The sequence below is a fragment of the Protobothrops mucrosquamatus genome, unplaced genomic scaffold, assembly GCF_001527695.2.
Source record: "Protobothrops mucrosquamatus isolate PMUCROS unplaced genomic scaffold, P.Mucros_1.0 scaffold687, whole genome shotgun sequence".
NCBI lineage: Eukaryota > Metazoa > Chordata > Lepidosauria > Squamata > Viperidae > Protobothrops > Protobothrops mucrosquamatus.
Window position 1 is genome coordinate 172,954 of NW_015386973.1, and position 19,356 is coordinate 192,309.

Here is a 19,356-nt window from a genome sequence, read left to right on the forward strand (position 1 = left end):
TTTTTTACTCCTTTGTTCTAATTTGATTCTCTTTATGTAGTTTTAGAACATGTGTGTACAACAGATCACATTTTAGGCATATTTATGCAGGAACATTGAAAATCCAAAAGGGCTCACAAATTTTAAAGCACCACTGTAACTCTTGAAGAATAGGACTGCCCCATAAAAGCCAAATTTTTCCAAGCAGCCTTTCTACCAATCAAAGATATCCATTTTGTCTGGAGAAAAGACAGGGGACTGTTTGTGAACTAATTAAATCTGCTAGCCCCATCCACCTCCTGTTCTCTAGGGGTTTGGGGTTTCAGGTCTAATTTCCTGAAAATTATAGCTGAACAAGGCAACATTTTATTCTATTTTTTTGTTACTGAAGCACTTCAAAACTCTAAACATTTAGTAGAGTCTGAGGTACAAATCAAAAGTTTATTTAACTTTTATGACAACAGTAAAGTAGTAAATTGTGTTGCATTTTTGTTCGGCAAGCACCATTTTTTATCATGGCCATGCATTACTTCCCCCCCCCCGCCCATTCTACAATTAACCAAAAATAAGTATTTCAGTTTTCCAAAGAGTTGCTTAGATATATAAAAGTGGTTTTTTTTTAGAGCATTACCATTTCTTCACTAGCATCCTGAGTTCCCTCTGAAATGGCACTGAGGACATCTGGGGATGATTCACCATAGTTCTCGTTCTCTGTGCCTTCATCAGGCATATTTTCCACGGGTTTATTGGATAAGATAGCTGGCAGATTCACATTGTGAAAAAAGAATGAAGGTTGAATATTCATATGCAAACATTCACAGTAGCTTAATCTGGTTGCACATCAAACTACATAAAATAAACTGGTTTTAAATAATTTAATTTGATTAAATTTTGTCATTTAAGATGGGAGGGAGAGATAAAAAGGATATCACATTCTGATCTAGTTAGCTGATAGGCAGAGAGACTGCAGACAGTCAGGATGCAGATTCCTACTATGAAGCTACCAAAAAACCCTGATTGTTTGAATTCTTTCTTGAATTGTATTTAAAACTTCTCTAAAGTTTTTAAGTTTTGAAAATGTAACAGTAAATAAACAAGTACCCATAACTTTGCAAATTATAGTAAATATGCTCAATGCAAAACATAATTCCATGCTTGTTATACACACACACACACACACACACACAGAATCTGCTCCTTGCCTTACAATCACCATTTAACCATAATTAAAAATTCATCAATGATGAATATGCCATGAATGAATTTCAGTTGGCTTGCATTCATATTGACAGTTATTTGAAACTGAGACTCTCTGGTGATATATTAAACCAATAATGAAAGAGCCATCAATATATCATATTTTCTAATTATGGTAATTTGTTTATTGTAGGCCAAAAAGATACATTTGAAATATATAAAATATTTTTAAAACAGGAACTAAAATTAGTTCTTGTACTAATGAAGAAAAGAGATAGTATTGTTTATATTCAAAAGTGTGTCAGAAATATTTTATACCTTTTTCCAAAAAGCTTTGGCTGTCACTTCCATCACTTTCCAAACAGTGATCCTCAAATACGTTGCTGTCAGTAGAAATGGTATCCAAAGAGGCTTGTGATGGACTTTTCTTCATGTTCTTATAAGAAACAGAGAATGCAGGAAGATTGGACTGGCACGATTCCTTAGGCTTTCCACTTTTTGATATAAAGATATTAGGAAATCATTACTTAAGGTAGAAAAAATTACAAAATAAAATAAAAATCCTTTAAAATCTGTAATTAAAAGAAATGTTGATGAAAATATATTCTGAAATCACAAGTAGTAATTATACCCAGTAATATTTTCATGCTTGACTTCAGTAATCAGATTACAATCCTGTAACTAGTAGAACTAACAGTCTATGTACATATTAAAGAATGATACAATTTGTGATTTTGTTTTAAGTTGACAAGCGATCATAGATAAAGAGAAAATCCTTTATCTAGCGAGCAACTGCATTTTTCATAAATTTCCTAAAGTAAGTATTGTAGGAAATCCATGCAATGTTCACAACCTCCACCATTTTATAAATGAATTTGTAACACAAGAATGTAATAGGTAGGAGTATGAAAAAATGATGATGCCTTCTGATTCATTCCAACCACTAGGAACATTTCTCCAGCTCCAACTGCACACTGATTATTGTTCCAATATATTGTATCATTCAGTTCTACATGAAGCATTCCTATAAGTATGGTAGCTGCTAGCCAAGAAATGCATGATAAACAGGGTTTAAATGATTAATCTGGTAAATTATGACTATAGAACAGATGCAATGCAATATGCCAAAAAAACCACATTAAAATTTTGACAGCCAATTTCCAGCTTTGTAATATCAACAAGTAATCTAAAGACTCAGAATATCTTTAATCCCTCTAATTTTACTCTGCTGACCTTAAGCCCCAGATCTAAACCATGTTAATTTGTAGAATATTTTCTGTACCTTAATGGAGACTGAAATGCAAGCATTTTTGCTGTGTTCAATTTTTCTTTGCCATTTTCAAACTTCTCAGACTGTCCCACAGAATCAGTTTCAGTTTCTATGACTTTAACAGCTGAGCATTCTGCTTTACTTTTGTTATTTGATAAACCACTTTTCTCTTCTTCCTTGTCCATCAGCATTTTGATAGGGTCTTCTCTGCAATTTGACATATCAGCCAATTCTCTAGGATAGGAATTGTCACTTGGTGATTCACAAATTTCTTCTGAATCACTATGACTGAAAAGCCCACTATTACTTTCTTCGTTCATTTTCCTCCAATGTTTTTCTGCTGCATCATTCAAAAATGAACTTTCGCTTGGCAAATCCATATCACTATTTGATTTTAAAACTGGATTCATCAAAAGATTAAGATTAGTATTCAGAGACCCACAGTTGGTTACAGCATTAATATCTAAATTGTTCATCTGTGTAGTAGAAGTAGAAAGTAGCTTGCTTTTTGATTCACAAGCTTCTCTGTTTTCCATGGGTAAGAGATCTGATGTCCCTGGACCTCCTTGTTCTAAAATGGGAGGATTGCACATGCTTCCTTGCACTAGTGGATGAAGCAACAAAGCTATGTCAGCACTTTTCAATAAGATCCCAATACAGACATTTGCCTCTTTTGCTGGATTACCTGTCACAGTCTCTACATCTTTCCTCAAGTTGTCCAAGAGTAACACAAGAGATTCTTGTAGGTAAAGTAAGAAAAGATATTGGTAATGGTTTATCTGCATGCTTACATGTTTCTGAATATGAAGTAAAACATGAATGTCTGCAACATATGCAGACTGAGATTCTAAAGTGCTTTTAGTGGAGCCCACATTTTCAGTACCACTGATGAAGGCTTCCATTTCAGTACTATAATACTCTTTCAGACGTTTTTTATGCTGGAGGCGATTAGCAAGATCACAAGACTCACTTTTCAAACTGTTGAGAGATTCCTGATTGCAAAAAGGCTCTTTGCATGACTGTTCACATCTCATAGGTTGACAAATCCAAAGTGTAAGTGGGAATGAATCCACAAAGCTTATCGGCCGTCCTTTCCCACTTTTCATTCCTTCATAGTCCATCCAAAATTGGGAAAAATGCACTGCCCAAACATCTGATGCAGCTGAGGTTTTAAGTGCACATTTATTCAGTTGAGGAGTAATAATACCTTTATAGATATCATGCAGTTTTGTATCTTGTTCATGGGCATGTCTTTGAAAAATGGGATGCAAAAGATTAAAACAGTCAGAAGATTTGGGAAACTCTGTGAAAGTTCTACTGAAGAATGTAGAGTCTTTGAAGTTTTGGAATGCTGCTTCCAAATCAGAGTGTCTACAATTTGCTGAATGTCTAGCATTTGTAGCAACCATTTCAGAACTCTGAATGGAAATTGCATATGGATCATCTCTATGTTTTTGCTTCCTTTCAGAAGGAATGATGAGCTACAATGATTAAAAAATAAACTTAGTTAGAAAACTGAATCGAACAGAATTCATTGAATAAATATTCTTCAAATGTTAGGAACAAGAAAGAAAAGTAAATTGTCCAAGGAGTATCTGATCAATACACATAAAAGTTATTAATATATATAGCTCCCCAAAGTGTGGGTTATACAATCCCCAAAACAGCTGAATAAGAGAATGAGGAAAATAGCAGTCTGCAATGGCTGGTACTGGATTTGGTCTCAAGTCTAATTAATTAATATTAATTTAATTTTAATCTCTATAGCTTCTTATCTCAGTCAATGACTCTGGGAGGCTTACAGTTCAAAAATGTATGAAAATACTAAAAACATTTTAAAACAATAAAAACCAATAGAAACATCCAAATTAAATACACATAGCAGCTGAGATACTTGGCTACTTAGCAAGACAGCCAGGAAATGGGGCCCTTAACACATTCAGCATCCTAGGCATGAGAACAAAGCCAGGTTTTTAGGGCCTTATGAAAGGCTAACAGGGTCAGCACCATTCTAATCTCAAAAGGAAGAATGTTCCATAGAGCAGGGGCCACTGTGTAAAAGCTCACTATGGTAGTTTATATTCTAATAACTTTTCAATCCGATTAGTTTTAACAAGCAAAATATAGAGAAAACCTTGAAGATAAAGTGTGAGTTACAGCTAGTTCAGACTACAACAGCTAGTACTGTGAATAATGTAGTCATATGGAATCACATATCCATTCTGAAGAAACTGTACTGATTACTCATTTTCTTTAGGAGCAATTCTACCTGGAAACCTACACTGCTTGTTTCCCATACTTCTCCCACCTGTTCCTGAAAACTGAATTTAAAAATTCAAGGCTAGAGAGCAGAGGTATGCTGCTATCACAGGATCTGATTGATCATTCCACTGTCTTGCTCTTTCCACGCAAGAAGGGAAAGTAACCCTTGCTACCTGGCTCCTGTGCTGGTGGTGTTACAAGTTCCTCCCTTCTCCTTTTAAATATTGCTACTTTCTTACTAGTTCCTGTTCATTTGTTTCTCAGATGTTGCATACATGAATGGCTTCATACATCTTTCCCATGTTTCTCCTTTGAAGCTAATATATCATAACTTCAATGCTACCATTGTTAAAGCAGAGGGAACAGATTGTTCCTTTATTCCACTATGGGTGGGTAGAAATTTTGTGTTAATAAAGAATTGATAGTTGAAATTTAAGGAAGCAAAGAAACTTTGTAACATTGTTCAAATATTCAGGAAAGAAGGGAGGTAGAACCATTGCAGTACAGTGGGCACCGTGTAGGAAAGAAAGGAGAGGATGGGTAGGAACTATAAGGTTGCCCACAGAATGGAATGGAATGAATATACTAGACTCCATGATGTTTATGAGCCATTGGATTAGCTGGAAGAAATTAAAAAAGGGAAGTTACTGACTAGCTAAGACCATAGCAACTCATCGTTGAAAAAATCATCAGCCACCAGAGACAATGGGCAAGTCAAGCACTACAGACAATTGGAATTGCAGATGTACTAAACAGGAATAAAGCACAGTTGATTAAATACTCAAAATGGCTTAACTTGACCTTGAATATAAAACAATACTTCTAAAGTACTTTTCAAAACAGAGGCTGGGAATGTATTTGCAGTAGGCTTGGACTAGGTGGAGGATTGTTCTTGCACTCAGGATAGGGTGAATGACAAACTAATTATAGGGCAAACAGAAACTATTGAACAGTCTAAGTCTAAAGAAATTGGATCTGCTTATCTTTAAAACCCTGAGTGGTCTCAAATAGTTGAAGGATCACATCTGGCTATAATATCCAGTCCATGTTTAATAAGGTCAGAAAGTATTTTTTAAAATAACTTGGATACATTGCATAGCAACTAGTCCTCTCTCTTGTAGTCTCCAATTATGGAACTTCTCATGTAAACGTGAGTGCTACTATCACTGCCTTTTTTTAGTACTAGTTTAATTACTTTTTGTTTGCAGAAGTATTTTTATTTATTTAAATGTTTTTTTCTTTTTCATCCTACTGCTTTTATTATTATATTTTGACTACTTATAATCTGCCCTGTTTTATGATTTTTGGTTACTTTTAAATCAAAGTAATAATAAATCTCAGCTTGTTGTAATTCTGCAGAGGAATGTATTCCTTTTAAAGTTTTTTATGCCCAAAGAATCCATATATTCTTGACTATCAAACAACTACTATCCCCAATATGCTATTTATCTATAAATTGATCTCCACAGCTACAGGTACATCACTGAGTCTCTGAATATTTGTTTTCTGATGTGCCTATTATACTGTCATTCTTTTTAGGTTCAAACAATCCAGCTAGTTGATTTGTTTGCCCCAGGCATTTATATTGTTGCTTTAATACTTAGAAGCTGCCCACAGTTGTGTTTGAGTGGAGGAAGTTTAAAAGAAAACTTCCCACCTCATAACTCAGAGACTAGTTAATTTATGAATTACCATTAATTTATGAACATAGAATACTTATAGTTAAATGTGTATTCCCCCACAATTGTCAAAACCTTTTATAAAAAGCTAGTAATCAATGTTATCTATACTATCGGGACATGATAGCAGTCTTCCAATATCTCAGGGGCTGCCACAAAGAAGAGGGAGTCAAGCTATTTTCCAAAGCACCTGAAGGCAGGACAAGAAGCAACGAATGGAAACTAATCAAGGAGAGAAGCAACCTAGAACTAAGGAGAAACTTCCTGACAGTTAGAACAATTACCAGTGGAACAACCTGCCTTCAGAAGCGGTGAATGCTCCAACACTGGAAATTTTTAAGAAGAGACTGGACAGCCATTTGTCTGAAATGGTGTAGGGTTTCCTGCCTGAGCAGCGGGTTGGACTAGATGACCTCCAAGGTACCTTCCAACTTTTTAAATTACTATTATTATTATTATTATTATTATTATTATTATTGTTGTTGTTGTTGTTGTTGTTGTTATTATTATTATTATATACAATCACACTGAAAGCATTATATGGTATCAGTAGTATACTGAGAAATGTATTCAAATAATGCAGGATCTTTTAGCTATGTTAGAAATTTGAAAATTTAAAAATCTGAAAGGTCCAAATGTCCTGTAAAAGTTAGAAACCAAGACAATCACTGGCACATTGTCCATGATCTGTCATTTAAAAATGGCTCCACAGTTTCACAGTTTCAAAACAGGGACTGTTCTCATGCATCATTCTTTATAGGAATGAAACACTTAGCAATGTTGTGTTATGCTTTTGCAAACTGTACCTTTATCATTAATCCGTCAACTCGAACATCAACATGTTCTTCTGATTTTGAATTGTCATTTAACTTGTACATGGCCATAAACTGACTGAGACTCTGTTTCATATCCAATACAAATTGATTTAGCCAAAGAATACTTCTCTCGTCCAAAGTGAGCTGCAGTGCATTTAGTTGAATATACAAGTTTGCACTTGGAACTAAAAGAAATAAAAAAAAAATTATATTAAAATGTTTTAAAAGTAGAGTTACTATGTCTATAATAAGCTAGGTGCTTGAAGAATATTGGCTCCAAGGAAAAACAGTGTTATTAGTATGGCAGTGGTTTCCTTAGTGTGGCACTAAATCTCTAATAATATTTTGATAACTGCCATAGTAGAAATGAGATTTGAAAAAAAATTCACAAACACCAGTGAAATTTACAAAAAATTGCAATACATAGCTTTTTATATAGCTTTGATCCCTTTTAGAATATTTCATTCCAATTCTAGTTACAATTCCTTTGTAATTATTTTACCATCCACACTAACGTTTTGAACAAGATAAATGTGTTATATGCGGTGCTAAGTAAATAGTCTTAAACTTTGCTTCTGAAATGTTTGTCAACTGCCCTATGGTATAATCCTCCAACTTGTCTGGTTTATCAATATCTACCTAACCCTAATCTTTTGCTAGATGTATCTGCTAGAAATAAATATATCTTCCCTGAAACTTCATTTTAATGGATTGAGGGCAGGGAGTATCCATTATTCCCAAATGTCTGTGAATTTGAAAGTAATTAACAAATACCTTTCAGTAATACCTGCATCTTTTGTATACCAACATAATTATACAAAAAAGCATAATCTGTGTTATGTTATATAGCTGCAGAAAATATGACAAAATTTAACTGTCTTGTTCAGACTGTTTTGGATTCAAAGGAATTGCCATTATTTGAAGGAGATTTCCAAATAGGAATACAGTTCACTGTATCTGCAGACCACTAAATATGAATCCATTAAATTGAAGATCCACTTTCAAAACACCTACAATGATTTAACAAAGGGAAAAAGATAAGAAAACATTTTACTAGGAAAGTCTTTGCCATCTGGATAATAGTATTCAGTGAATTCTATATGAATGGCTGGCATTTCTTGTGGGAGATACAGAGATTTTTTGTTGCAAGAAATAAGAGTTTTAGGCGAACGATGACACTGATCTGCTGTAGAGACCTGAAAATAAGAAATTCAGCATTTAGGTTTTGTGAAGTACAAGAGTTAACAACTTCTTACCTGTCACATTTCACAGTTATTAGGAAAAATATTTTCATTTTAATAACCCGAAGAAGACAAATACATTTTGGGGGGCATTTATGACACTTGGTGCATGGTACTAGATTTGTATTGAGCATACCAGGAAATGTCATTCTTAATATGCTGTTAACATTTCAATGATTATTTCTTAATTTTAAACAGTTGTATAACTAAGCCCTTTGCCTAGTTTGGTTCCAATGGTGTTAAAATCACAGTTAAAAATGTGTTAATATGCTACATAAATATAATACCTTAAAATTATATGTTAATTATTTGTGTATGTACCATATGTACTATAAGTTACCATGTCTTTAAGCTTACTGTTTTCACATACATTTTATATGTTTAAGTCAATCAAATCAAATAAGAAAAATGAGAAAAATAAATTAAATTGCCTGAATACGCAAAGGTTTTAGTAACCATTTACAGTATTAGCTAGAGATAGAATATATTTATATTAACAGCCAAATTTTTAATACTATAATTTGCAAACATTACATAATCCTAGGAATGAGTTATCTTAAAGGAAATTGACTAAGTGCAATCTTGTTTACCTAGGACATCAATGTTTGTAAGATTCTTCTTCCCTCTAAGATCAGGCACAGAAATTTTATCTCAGAAAGTTAAATCTAATATCAGATATATTCTCCTTCTGGAAGCAGATAATTATATCCCAAGATGGGTGGTTTAATAAGCTTTATATATAGCACAGCAGAAAAGTTAACCTGTTACATCTTCAAACAGGATAATCCAAAATATATTTCTTTTTGAGGTGCATAAACTGTGATACTTTTCATCATATAAAACAAAAACTATGGTAAATAACTGCTTGCTTATTATAAGCAGATATGATTATTCATAAAAGCTCTACAGGTGGCTTAGATTATAAATAATTATAACTTAAGCTCAAGATGCAGTCAATTGTAATAATATTTTTTAAAAAACTCTCCTGACCTCAGAATTTTTCTAAGAGGCATGCTGAGCACAGACTTCTGGAACAAATTTCTGCTACACTGCATGTCAGGGAACATATGCACCTGTCATTTGGAGATGGTTGCATAGCTGTTGCATTTCCACTTAAATCCTCTATTTTGTTGTGTGTGCCTTGCCTTCCACCTGCCTCCCAATAGAAAGTTGGATCAGCCAATCAGCATGCAGACACAGATCTCCATGCAATGTGTAGTTAGGATTTGGGAGATGTATGCATTTGCAACCATCTGTAACCTACACTTACCCATCAACCCCATCCCAGCATAGGTATGCATCAATGTCTATGAGCAGTAGTGGACAAGTCTAAATCAAGCTTAAGAAACAGGCCAACTGTCAAATTAAATTGCAATGGAAAAAAAAACCTGGAAAAAAATCAACCAGCAAATAGTTCCTGATTTTCATTCTGATAGAAATAAACTAGAAAGGCAAAAGTGACTGCAGATGATATAATGTCCATTTGAAGCAATCCAATCTGATCAAAGATTTTTTTCTGCCAATTATAAGACTAAAAACTAACAGAAATAGTTTGGAATAAGAAAATATCCCTTTACGCCAACAATTAGTTTGGCAAAATCTGTCATTTGGATTAAAGTCAACACTTGTATTAAGAACCTCATAATTTTGGACATAAAATAAGAGTAATATTAATTTGTTGTAGTAGTTATTATTTAAATGTACCTGATAAAAATTGACATCTGCAAGTCTAACTACCACTGGGCTAGACATCAATTTCTCCTTTGGCTGCTGTGATGACACAAAAGACTTAGAAATTCCTTTTGACATTTGATCCTTGCCTACAAGAAACAAAAAGCATAAAAACACATACAGTATAGTCTACCTTCTAAAATCCCCTCTATTCATGTTGCTGGGTAATGTAAAAATAATTAAAATAAACTAAAATTTCAATAAGAGAAGGCAATGAAAGGAAACAAATATAAATCGACTCATTAATTGCACAATTCATACAGGATTGGAAACCTAATAAATTATTTATCTTCACAACTATAAGCATCAATCTCCCAAATTAATTTTTTACGTACATGGGAGACTACAATATAGTATGAATAAAGATTACCAAAATATAAGGAAAGACAGCCAAATGTATTCAAAACAAATGTTTTGGTGATTCTAATCAAATCAAATAGGACCTGTGTCCACAAATAGATTGTAAAAATGAAAAATCCTAAATACCTATCTGCATATGCTGTGGAGACTCCTGGAATGGGGATTTAACTGGAGAATCTAAACTGTGATCCTTCACAGCCTGCTTAAGCAATTCAATATTTCCTTTGAACTCTTGCAGCAGTTCTTCTGCCCATTCACTTCTGGTTTTTGTAGCATCACTGTAATGCATCCAATGGCTGCAGCTCTCATCTACAATTGTATATATTTAATATAAATGAAAAGGAAATTTAAGCACCTAATAATTTAATAATTTATAATAATTTAATATATTTGAAGCTTGTTTAGATTCCAGTTTGTAATTGCCTAACATCAATATTAAGGCAGTAAAGATGTAATGAATTTTTAAAAAGCTTTTACTATATCATTTCAAAGATCCATGTTATCCAGCATTTGTCAGGCACAACCAGGCCCACATGTACAGAGTTCAAACTAGCTACTTTATTGTTATTTGCCTATTTCACAGGAATCTTCCCAGATTGGCAGATTCACCTGGGAAAGACTAAATAAGGCTCAAAGGCATTCAAGGATGGAGTTAGACCTTGCCCTCTTTTGTTTACATACCAAGTCCATGCTAATTCTCCTTTTGATTCCTCTACCCAACTGGGATGTTCTCAAACTCATTCTATTCAAATGCCTCATGAAGCAGCCCTGAGCTCTCTAATAAATTTCCATTATTATTTTTCAAAACTTGGTATTCAAGGGCACCGTGTCCCTATAACCTGGAAGTCCAATACCCATATCATACTTAATAGTCACTTACTCCTCCATCACTTAATCCAATCTCCTTCAAGCCATCTAACCTAGTAGTCCTTATCACATCATACCAACACAAATGAAATTGATATTTCATATATACAGGTAGTCCTCAATTTATGACTATTTGTTCTGTAAACTGTTCAAAAGTACAATGGTGCTGAAAAAAATTGACTTATGACCCATGCCTAAAGTTACAGCCATTGCAATATCCCCATGATAAAAATGATAATGATCAAAAGTTGTGCTTGGCAACCCACTTGCACTTATGATAACAGGGGTACTACAATTCCCCCACCCATCTCCCCCCATCTCAGTGACCCACCTGGCCCACCAGCGTGTGCAAATCTGCTGTGACCTGGGGAGGACTCGGCTGGCCACCCAGCCCACCAGCATGCACAAGGGACTCCACTTTACCATTTTTCTCCAGCTTCTGAGAAGCACATCCAGCCTATGTGAGGCGTGGCCTTCTTCCCAAGACTATCTCATGGCATTTTTCAAGTAGGCTCCATTGCTGCAAACCTCCAGAAGCCTCCTTCTCCAAATCTGGCCATGGCAGTTTGGCACACACTGCTGGGCCATGTGGCCAGCTGGGGCGTCCATGTCCATGGCAGGTTTGTGAGTGCTGGTGGGCCAGGTGACCAACTGAGACCTCCCAGGTTGTGGTAGCTTTGTGTCATGTTGCAGCATCCTCCAACTTGTGTGCAGCTTCCCAGGGCCTCCCCCATCTCTCTAAGGTACCTGTGTGCTCCTTATCTGGGACTTAATGACACATGAGGTTACTTAGCTACCATTACTGGGAATACTGGAATTGTGGTCGTTGAGTGAAGCAGTCATGTGACATCTCACTTAATGACCACTTTGCTCAATGGCGACCAAGATTCTGGTCCCATCTGTGGTTGTAAGTCAAATACTACTTGTGTACGCTGTCTAAAACAATACTTTTTTTACTATCCTTATATCCCTATTGGATAACTTTAAACTTTAGTATTAAGAGAGGAAAAATTCTCTCTAGAATTTTCTCCATTCCATATATAATTCTATACACCACTGTAATGACCACAATTACCACAACTAGAAAGGCCAAACATCAAAGCCTTTCTTCATAGGAATTATCTTCAAACCTAATGATTTTTATTATTCTTTTCAAATCCTTTCCAGTTTGGAAACCTTGGAGTTCTGGCTGGGGATGATGAGTGTATTTACTGAAGACATCTAGATGACAACAGATTGGGAACGGCTGTTTTAAGAGCTGCTAAGAATAACTGAAATTCTCAGAACATTATAAATAACTATTTCCAAGCATTTAAGTATCTTTTTGAACTGTGATAACATACAATATAACCTATTGTGCAAAATTTCATATCTGCAGCATCCTCAATTCACTTTAGTCAATAATATATCATATGTAAGATTTACTGTGGAAAAATAAAGTGCTGATCAAGCAGTTTGGCAACCAGTAAACAAAACTCAACTTTTACCTGCTTTGTGAAATGGATAGTAGTCTATAGTTAACTGACTAAAGGACAGCTGCATAGCACCTCCTGACACACGTCTGTTTGCATCTGTAAAATAATACAATTAATAATATTACATATCATAGTTCATATTTATTTCCTCTGGAAGGAAACTATTATGGTTCATTTAAAGCAACATTCCTCTCTTCTCGGTGGGTCTCAAATCTGCTACACTCTAATTTCATTTAGGAAAACAACAACTGAACAAATTATATTGATTTCTATTGTGGCCTTTTTTTCGTTTAATTTTTCCAGATTTGTGAAAATTCAAATCTGAATCTGTAACACATATAACACACAATCCATTAAAAATAGCCTGGGTATCACTAACAGGGACATCCCCAATTTCTATTACTAGTTTCTTACAGCCCTCATTAGCCTATATCCACAGATGAGCATTGTGGGGAAAAAATGCATACTTGCTGAAGTTGTCCTCCTGTCCTCTAAGAACTGTAATTCTTAGAACTATAATTATTAATTTATGAAAGATAGAAAGAACAGCATTTTCAGAATTGCCAACCCCACGATCAGCAGTTCCCTTGAATAGGCATCTATTCCTTTCAATTTTTGTAATAATTAACTACTTAGCTAGAATTATTAAATGACACATTTTTTAATAAATCTACATCTTTTCTTTTTCATTAATTTAAACTGAAAACTGCAGTTATTTGTACTATAGTGCTCTAAAAATAAACTAGATACAAATATAAATTTAGAAATATAGATAGTATATAAACATGTAGTAGAAACAATGGCACCTTATTATTTATTGCTTAATTAGGCTAATGGTTTAAACTTCATAATGTTAATATTTTCAATCCCTTTTGTGTTATTACATACTGTAAATTATTATAGAAAAAGAGCAGAGTAATTAGATGAAGAGTATCCAGAAGTTTCAGCTGATAGAGATTGCAGCGATGCAGACAGTAACATGTACTCTTAGAACAGCACATGTTATGACTTCTATTCTGCGAGCTGCACTGGTTGCCAGTTTGCTTCTGAGTCCAATTCCAGATGCTGGTTTTGACCTTTAAAGCTCTTTATGGTATGGAATAGGCTATCTGAGGAAATACTTCTCACTGGTTACATCAGCCTACCCCATTAGATCTGTTACCAAAGGTATGCTGCAGGTACCATCAGACAGGAACCTACAAACAATGAGCACAGGCGCCACTCAGGGCTGCATGCTCTCTCTGTTGCTCTTTTCCCTCTATACCAGACATGTCAAATAAAAAGCCTATGATGGGCCCAGATCCTACCCGAGGGGCCAGCCTGGAGAGGGTGAGGGACCGGTCCCCACGCCCCAACCCCTGCTCACCCCAGCCAGGCCAGGTGCCCCACCCCGGGCGCGCACATAGGTGGTGAGCATGCGGGGGCCAGCAGTGCCCGGCAGCGGCAGCAGCCTGCCAGCCTGTCCGGCCACCTGTCGGCTGGCGCACCATTGGGATCCTGCAGCCTGCACAATGCAGGTGGGTCCGAGCGCCATGGCCACTGGGCCAGCTCTCCAAGCGGCAGGCGGACACAGAGGTGTGGGGGGAGGCATGCGATCCGGCCCCCCCAGATGCGCATGGGCAGCAAAGCCCAGCCAGTCACCATCACCACCATGCTGCAGCCCCTGCCATCTAACTTCATCCTCCAGCTCCACCGCCCACACAGGACAAGTCTCCCACCCACCACCACACCAACAGTCCTGGGAAACGGGAAGGGCAGGGAGCCCCCCATCCCCAAGAGGCAGCCGGGACTCCCCTCCCTGCTCCATCCGAACCCAGTTCTGGAGCTTCCCCAATGCATCCGGGCACCGGGATGCAGTGCTGGCATCCCAGCACCCCAGGAGCACCACTGTCCAGAGCCCCTGTGAGCCCGAGAGAACAGCGAGACTACTCCCTTGCACCAGACCCTGGCGCCCACCCTGGGCCCACCCTCTCTGTCCCAGCTCCCCGGATCCCCCCACAGCCCCACCCGGCAGTCCTCCGACGCACGCAATATTGAGCCGGCCATGGCCACCCACCCATGCCCCCCCAGTCCCTCAAGGGCAACCACAATGCTGATGCGGCCCTCAATAAAATAGAGTTTGATACCCCTGCTCTATTCCAATGACTGCAGCTCAAGGGAACCCTCTGTTAAAGTTCTGAAGTTTGCAGATGATACAACTGTCGTTGACCTCATTTGAGATGGTGATGAGTTTGCATATAGATGGGAGGTTGAACAACTGGCCCTATGGTCCAGATGAATAAGCGTATTCATCTGGAGCTGAATATGCTTAAAACTGTAGAGATGAGAGTGAATTTTACCCTTCTATTTTACCTCTTACCATATTTGATAGCACAGTATCAGCAGCAGAGTCCTTCAAATTTTGGGGTTCTATAATCTTCCAGAACTTGAAATGGACACTTAACGTTAGAGCTATCATTAGAAATCCACAATAAAGAATGTTCTTCCTGCAACAATTCAGAAAGCTCAGACTGCCCCAGGAGCTGTTGATGCAATTTTATAGAGGAATTATTGAGTCTTTCATATGTACTTCTATAACTGTCTGGTTTGGTACAGGAACCAAACAGGACAGGTAAGACTGTAATGGATAGTTAAGACTGCAGAAAAAATCATTGCAACCAGCCTGCCTTCCATAGAAGACCTGTATATTGTGCAGGTCAGAAGGAGGGCTGAGAAGATAATTGAAGTCCCTCACATTCTGGACATAATCTGTTTCAACTCCTCCCTTCGGGACAGAGATACAGAGCACTGCAGGCCAAAACAACTAAACACAGGAACAATTTTTCCCCTTGGGCCATCACTCTACTGATCCCCTAATTCACACAGTGCTGTGTAATATCTATGTATACTTACACATGTAGTATGCCTGTAGTATTATAATTATCCTTCTTATTATCTCCTTTACTATCTCCACTTGTTGGTGTTATTATTGGTGCCTTTTGTATGTGTAATCACACTTGGTCAAATAAAGTGTTCTGCTTGTCCTGTCCTGTCCTACCCTACCCTACCTTATTCTATTCTATTCATCCCAGAAGGCATGCCTTCTCAGCTATGCCACCCACCTTATGGGATATTCTCCCCCCCCAAAAAAAAATTAGATTAGCTTCCAACCCTTTTGATATACCAGAAGACCATCAGGTTATGTTATCAGGCCTGGGACTCCCAGGGAACAAAGACATTCTTAAATAGCTCCATGACTATTTTTAACTTCTCTTTGCCTAGGCTTCCTTGTTTTTATAATATTTACTTTTAAAGTGATTTTTATATTTTTTATATCTGTGGTTTCATATGTGGTTTTATCCATTCGTTGTGCTCTGTTCAGAGTTGCCTTTGGGGAGATGGCAGAAATCTAAGTTTGATTAATAAGATACTGCTATGCACCAACTGATATTTAAGAAGTAGTGCATAGACCTGAAAATGTACAAGCAAAATAAACTGGAAATATATAGTAGTTTAACATAGAGTCATACAATTTTGGTCAATCATAAAGATAATAAATAAAAGTCTTGCCCTTTTCCTTGGTGTAAATATCATCACAGATATGCAGATCCAAATGAGAAATTGCTAGATGGTAAGATGTTTCCTTAACATCAAAATCATTGAATAATCTTACAATTGCATCATTTTGATCAAAAGCTGCTGAAGACTGTTGAGTTTTCATCTCCTGAGAATTATATGCTGACATGGAACTCTGAAACAATTTAAATACAACATAAACTTCACTGAAACACCATAACATATGCTTTCATATTAAATAATATTTTCAAATGGAATATAAATTATACTTTAATCTTCAAAGTTATTTGGCACAGTTATTGCTATTAAATTGAATGACAACAAGAGTGGCACTGCTGAGGTGTAGCAGTTTAAATTCAAAACCTTGTGAAACAGATTTTTTTCAAAGTAGTATTCAAAATATTTCTAGAAATTATTTAATTTGATTTGATTTAATTAAATTTATTCAATTTGGGCACCTGTCTCCAGTCAACACTAGCCAGGTCAAAATATAATTGCAATAAAGTGCAATATGAATAATAAATACAAAATAAATTAAGAACAAGAAAAATAAGAACAATAACAAGATGGCAGTCTGGCCAACAAGTCTTTGCTACCTAGTGCAATTAAGTTATGAAGAGATTAAAAGCAGAAAATACAAAAATATGCAAAACTAATTTAATTCTATCTTTGTCCAGTATGATATACTAGTTATTACACTATCTATTCTAATAACAAATATTCATAGCAATTGGTTCTTCTGTCTTAGAGGAATAATATTACACAGCAAACTCAAAAAATATTTTAAACCTTGTTATGTAATTTCTTATATAATTCAAACTGATGCTACCAATTTTGGGGAAAAAACTCTAAGGTTTGACAAACAAAATGAACCAGTTTCACAAAGTTAAAGACTAAAATTCCATAGAAACCCATACTGTAGAGTTTTCTGAACAAATTTGTACCAATATTAAGATATAAAAAATACTTGATTGCCTTACTTGCATGGGTTCAGAAGCATGGCTTTTTCTCTGTTCAGCTGATTTCTCTATTGCTTCACTAAGGGATTTAGCATACTGTACCATAGCTTTCAATTGGGAATCAGTCAAAACCCACAGTAAATCATCCAGTATTAAAATTAGTTTGGATGCCACCACATTGCAATCTTTTAACTGTCAAAGGAAAAAAAGTGAATTTTAAATATTGTTTTTAAATATATTTTATTAAAACTTTTCTTTCTTAATATAAAATACAAATAGAAACACATAGACATATATTGTCCCCACAGTTAAATACTGATAAATATATTACAGCAATAATAGTTTCTCCCTGTTGCAAAGCAGGCCCATAATTTATAAACGTCTGCAAAACTATTTGCTACCAATTGACCTGTCTAGCTACTATATATAAAAAAGGTAGTTAATAGGTAAACCAACAGCAAAGGTAAACTTCAAACCCCTCTGCAAGCAATCTATTATTGTATTTAGAAAGCCTGCAACATTGTAAGTCTATTTTTAAATTTTTCTGAATTAAACCATGGATCTTTACCCAATATTTCTTTGCCTTGTCATATGTCCACAACATAAGATAAAAAGTTCCCTCCTTACAGTTGCATTTCCAACAAATATTTGAAACATCCTTATATCTTTGATAGTTTTTATCTGGTATCAAATACAACCAGCGCATCACTGCAGAAGCTCTCATTAAGATTATAATTCAATGTGAATATCAGTTTATCAGTCCATGTATTTTCCCATTGCTCTAACATTATATTATAACCAAAATTTCTTGCCCAACGTTTAATATACTGATTATCTAGGTTTAATTGTAACAGCCTTTTATAAACCTTAGTTATAAGATGATACTATGTACCAATGATGAACATTTCAAATTCATTTTAGCAGCTTCAAAACCACATTTTCTTATAATTGGAAATAGGTAAAACAATGACATGTATGATCTTCTAGCTCCAAGTCTTCTTCTTCTTCTTTTTATATATATTTTATTAGTTTTTATAGGATTAGGAATAAGGTGGGGTCGGGATTGGGGTTGGGATTTGGGTTAGGGTTGGGGTTTTTTTAAAATAACATTCTCAATATTTAGCAAACAGCATAACGTCTGGGTTCATATATTTAAAAAAAGAGTAGTTAATTATCATAAACAATATGTTAATTAATCGCTCGATGGTCTTCTTCTTGCTAATATATATTCAAAGTTACATATCACATTCCTTTCTCTCTAACTCATTTTTCTAGCCATTGATAAAAATTATCCCATGTTCTAAAATACACTGAGTCTTCTTTCTCTTTTATCTTTAAAGTCAATCTATCCATTTCTGCACACTCTAAAATTTTCTTAATTAATTCTTCTTCAGTTGGTAAACTTTCATTTTTCCAATGTTGGGCAAATGCAATTCTTGCTGTAGTTAGTACATGTAGAATTAAATATATACAGTCTTTCTCATAATTTGCTCCTATTATTCCTAACAAAAATAATTCTGGCTTAATGTCTATTTGTTTTTTAGTCATTTTCTCAAACCATAAATGTATTTTTAACCAAAATCTTTTTGCTTTAGGGCATGTCCACCAGATGTGGTAATAAGTACCTGGTCTTTGTTTGCATTTCCAACACTTGTTTGAAGTATTTTTAAACATTTTTGCTAATCTCACTGGTGTCATATGCCATCTGTAAAACATTTTATATAAGTTTTCTTTATATGCCACTTTCGTTAATTTAGCATTTCTTTCTCATAACTTTTGCCAGTTTTATTTATTTATTTATTTATTTATTTATTTATTGCATTTATATCCCGCCCTTCTCCTTACGGACTCAGGGCGGCTGACAATTGAATAAAATACTAACATATATACATACTTAATTAAAATTTTCTAATTCTATATTATATCCAAAGTTCTTTGCCCATATTATCATTGTTTCTTTTACTTG

General features: G+C 35.5%; 1 protein-coding gene across 1 annotated transcript in view; it reads right to left on the reverse strand.

Annotated features, from left to right (window-relative positions):
* UHRF1BP1L (UHRF1 binding protein 1 like) overlaps nt 1–19,356 on the reverse strand; it is a 55,939-nt gene that overhangs the window by 15,284 nt on the left and 21,299 nt on the right. The window contains exons 7-16 of the mRNA XM_015818150.1: nt 17,412–17,582; nt 16,426–16,606; nt 12,889–12,972; nt 10,661–10,843; nt 10,148–10,263; nt 8,257–8,398; nt 7,194–7,387; nt 2,459–3,927; nt 1,495–1,670; nt 611–738 (exon numbers count right to left, since the gene is read on the reverse strand). Of these exons, the coding sequence (XP_015673636.1) occupies nt 611–738; nt 1,495–1,670; nt 2,459–3,927; nt 7,194–7,387; nt 8,257–8,398; nt 10,148–10,263; nt 10,661–10,843; nt 12,889–12,972; nt 16,426–16,606; nt 17,412–17,582 (2,844 nt within the window). The remainder of the gene's footprint in view (nt 1–610; nt 739–1,494; nt 1,671–2,458; nt 3,928–7,193; nt 7,388–8,256; nt 8,399–10,147; nt 10,264–10,660; nt 10,844–12,888; nt 12,973–16,425; nt 16,607–17,411; nt 17,583–19,356) is intronic.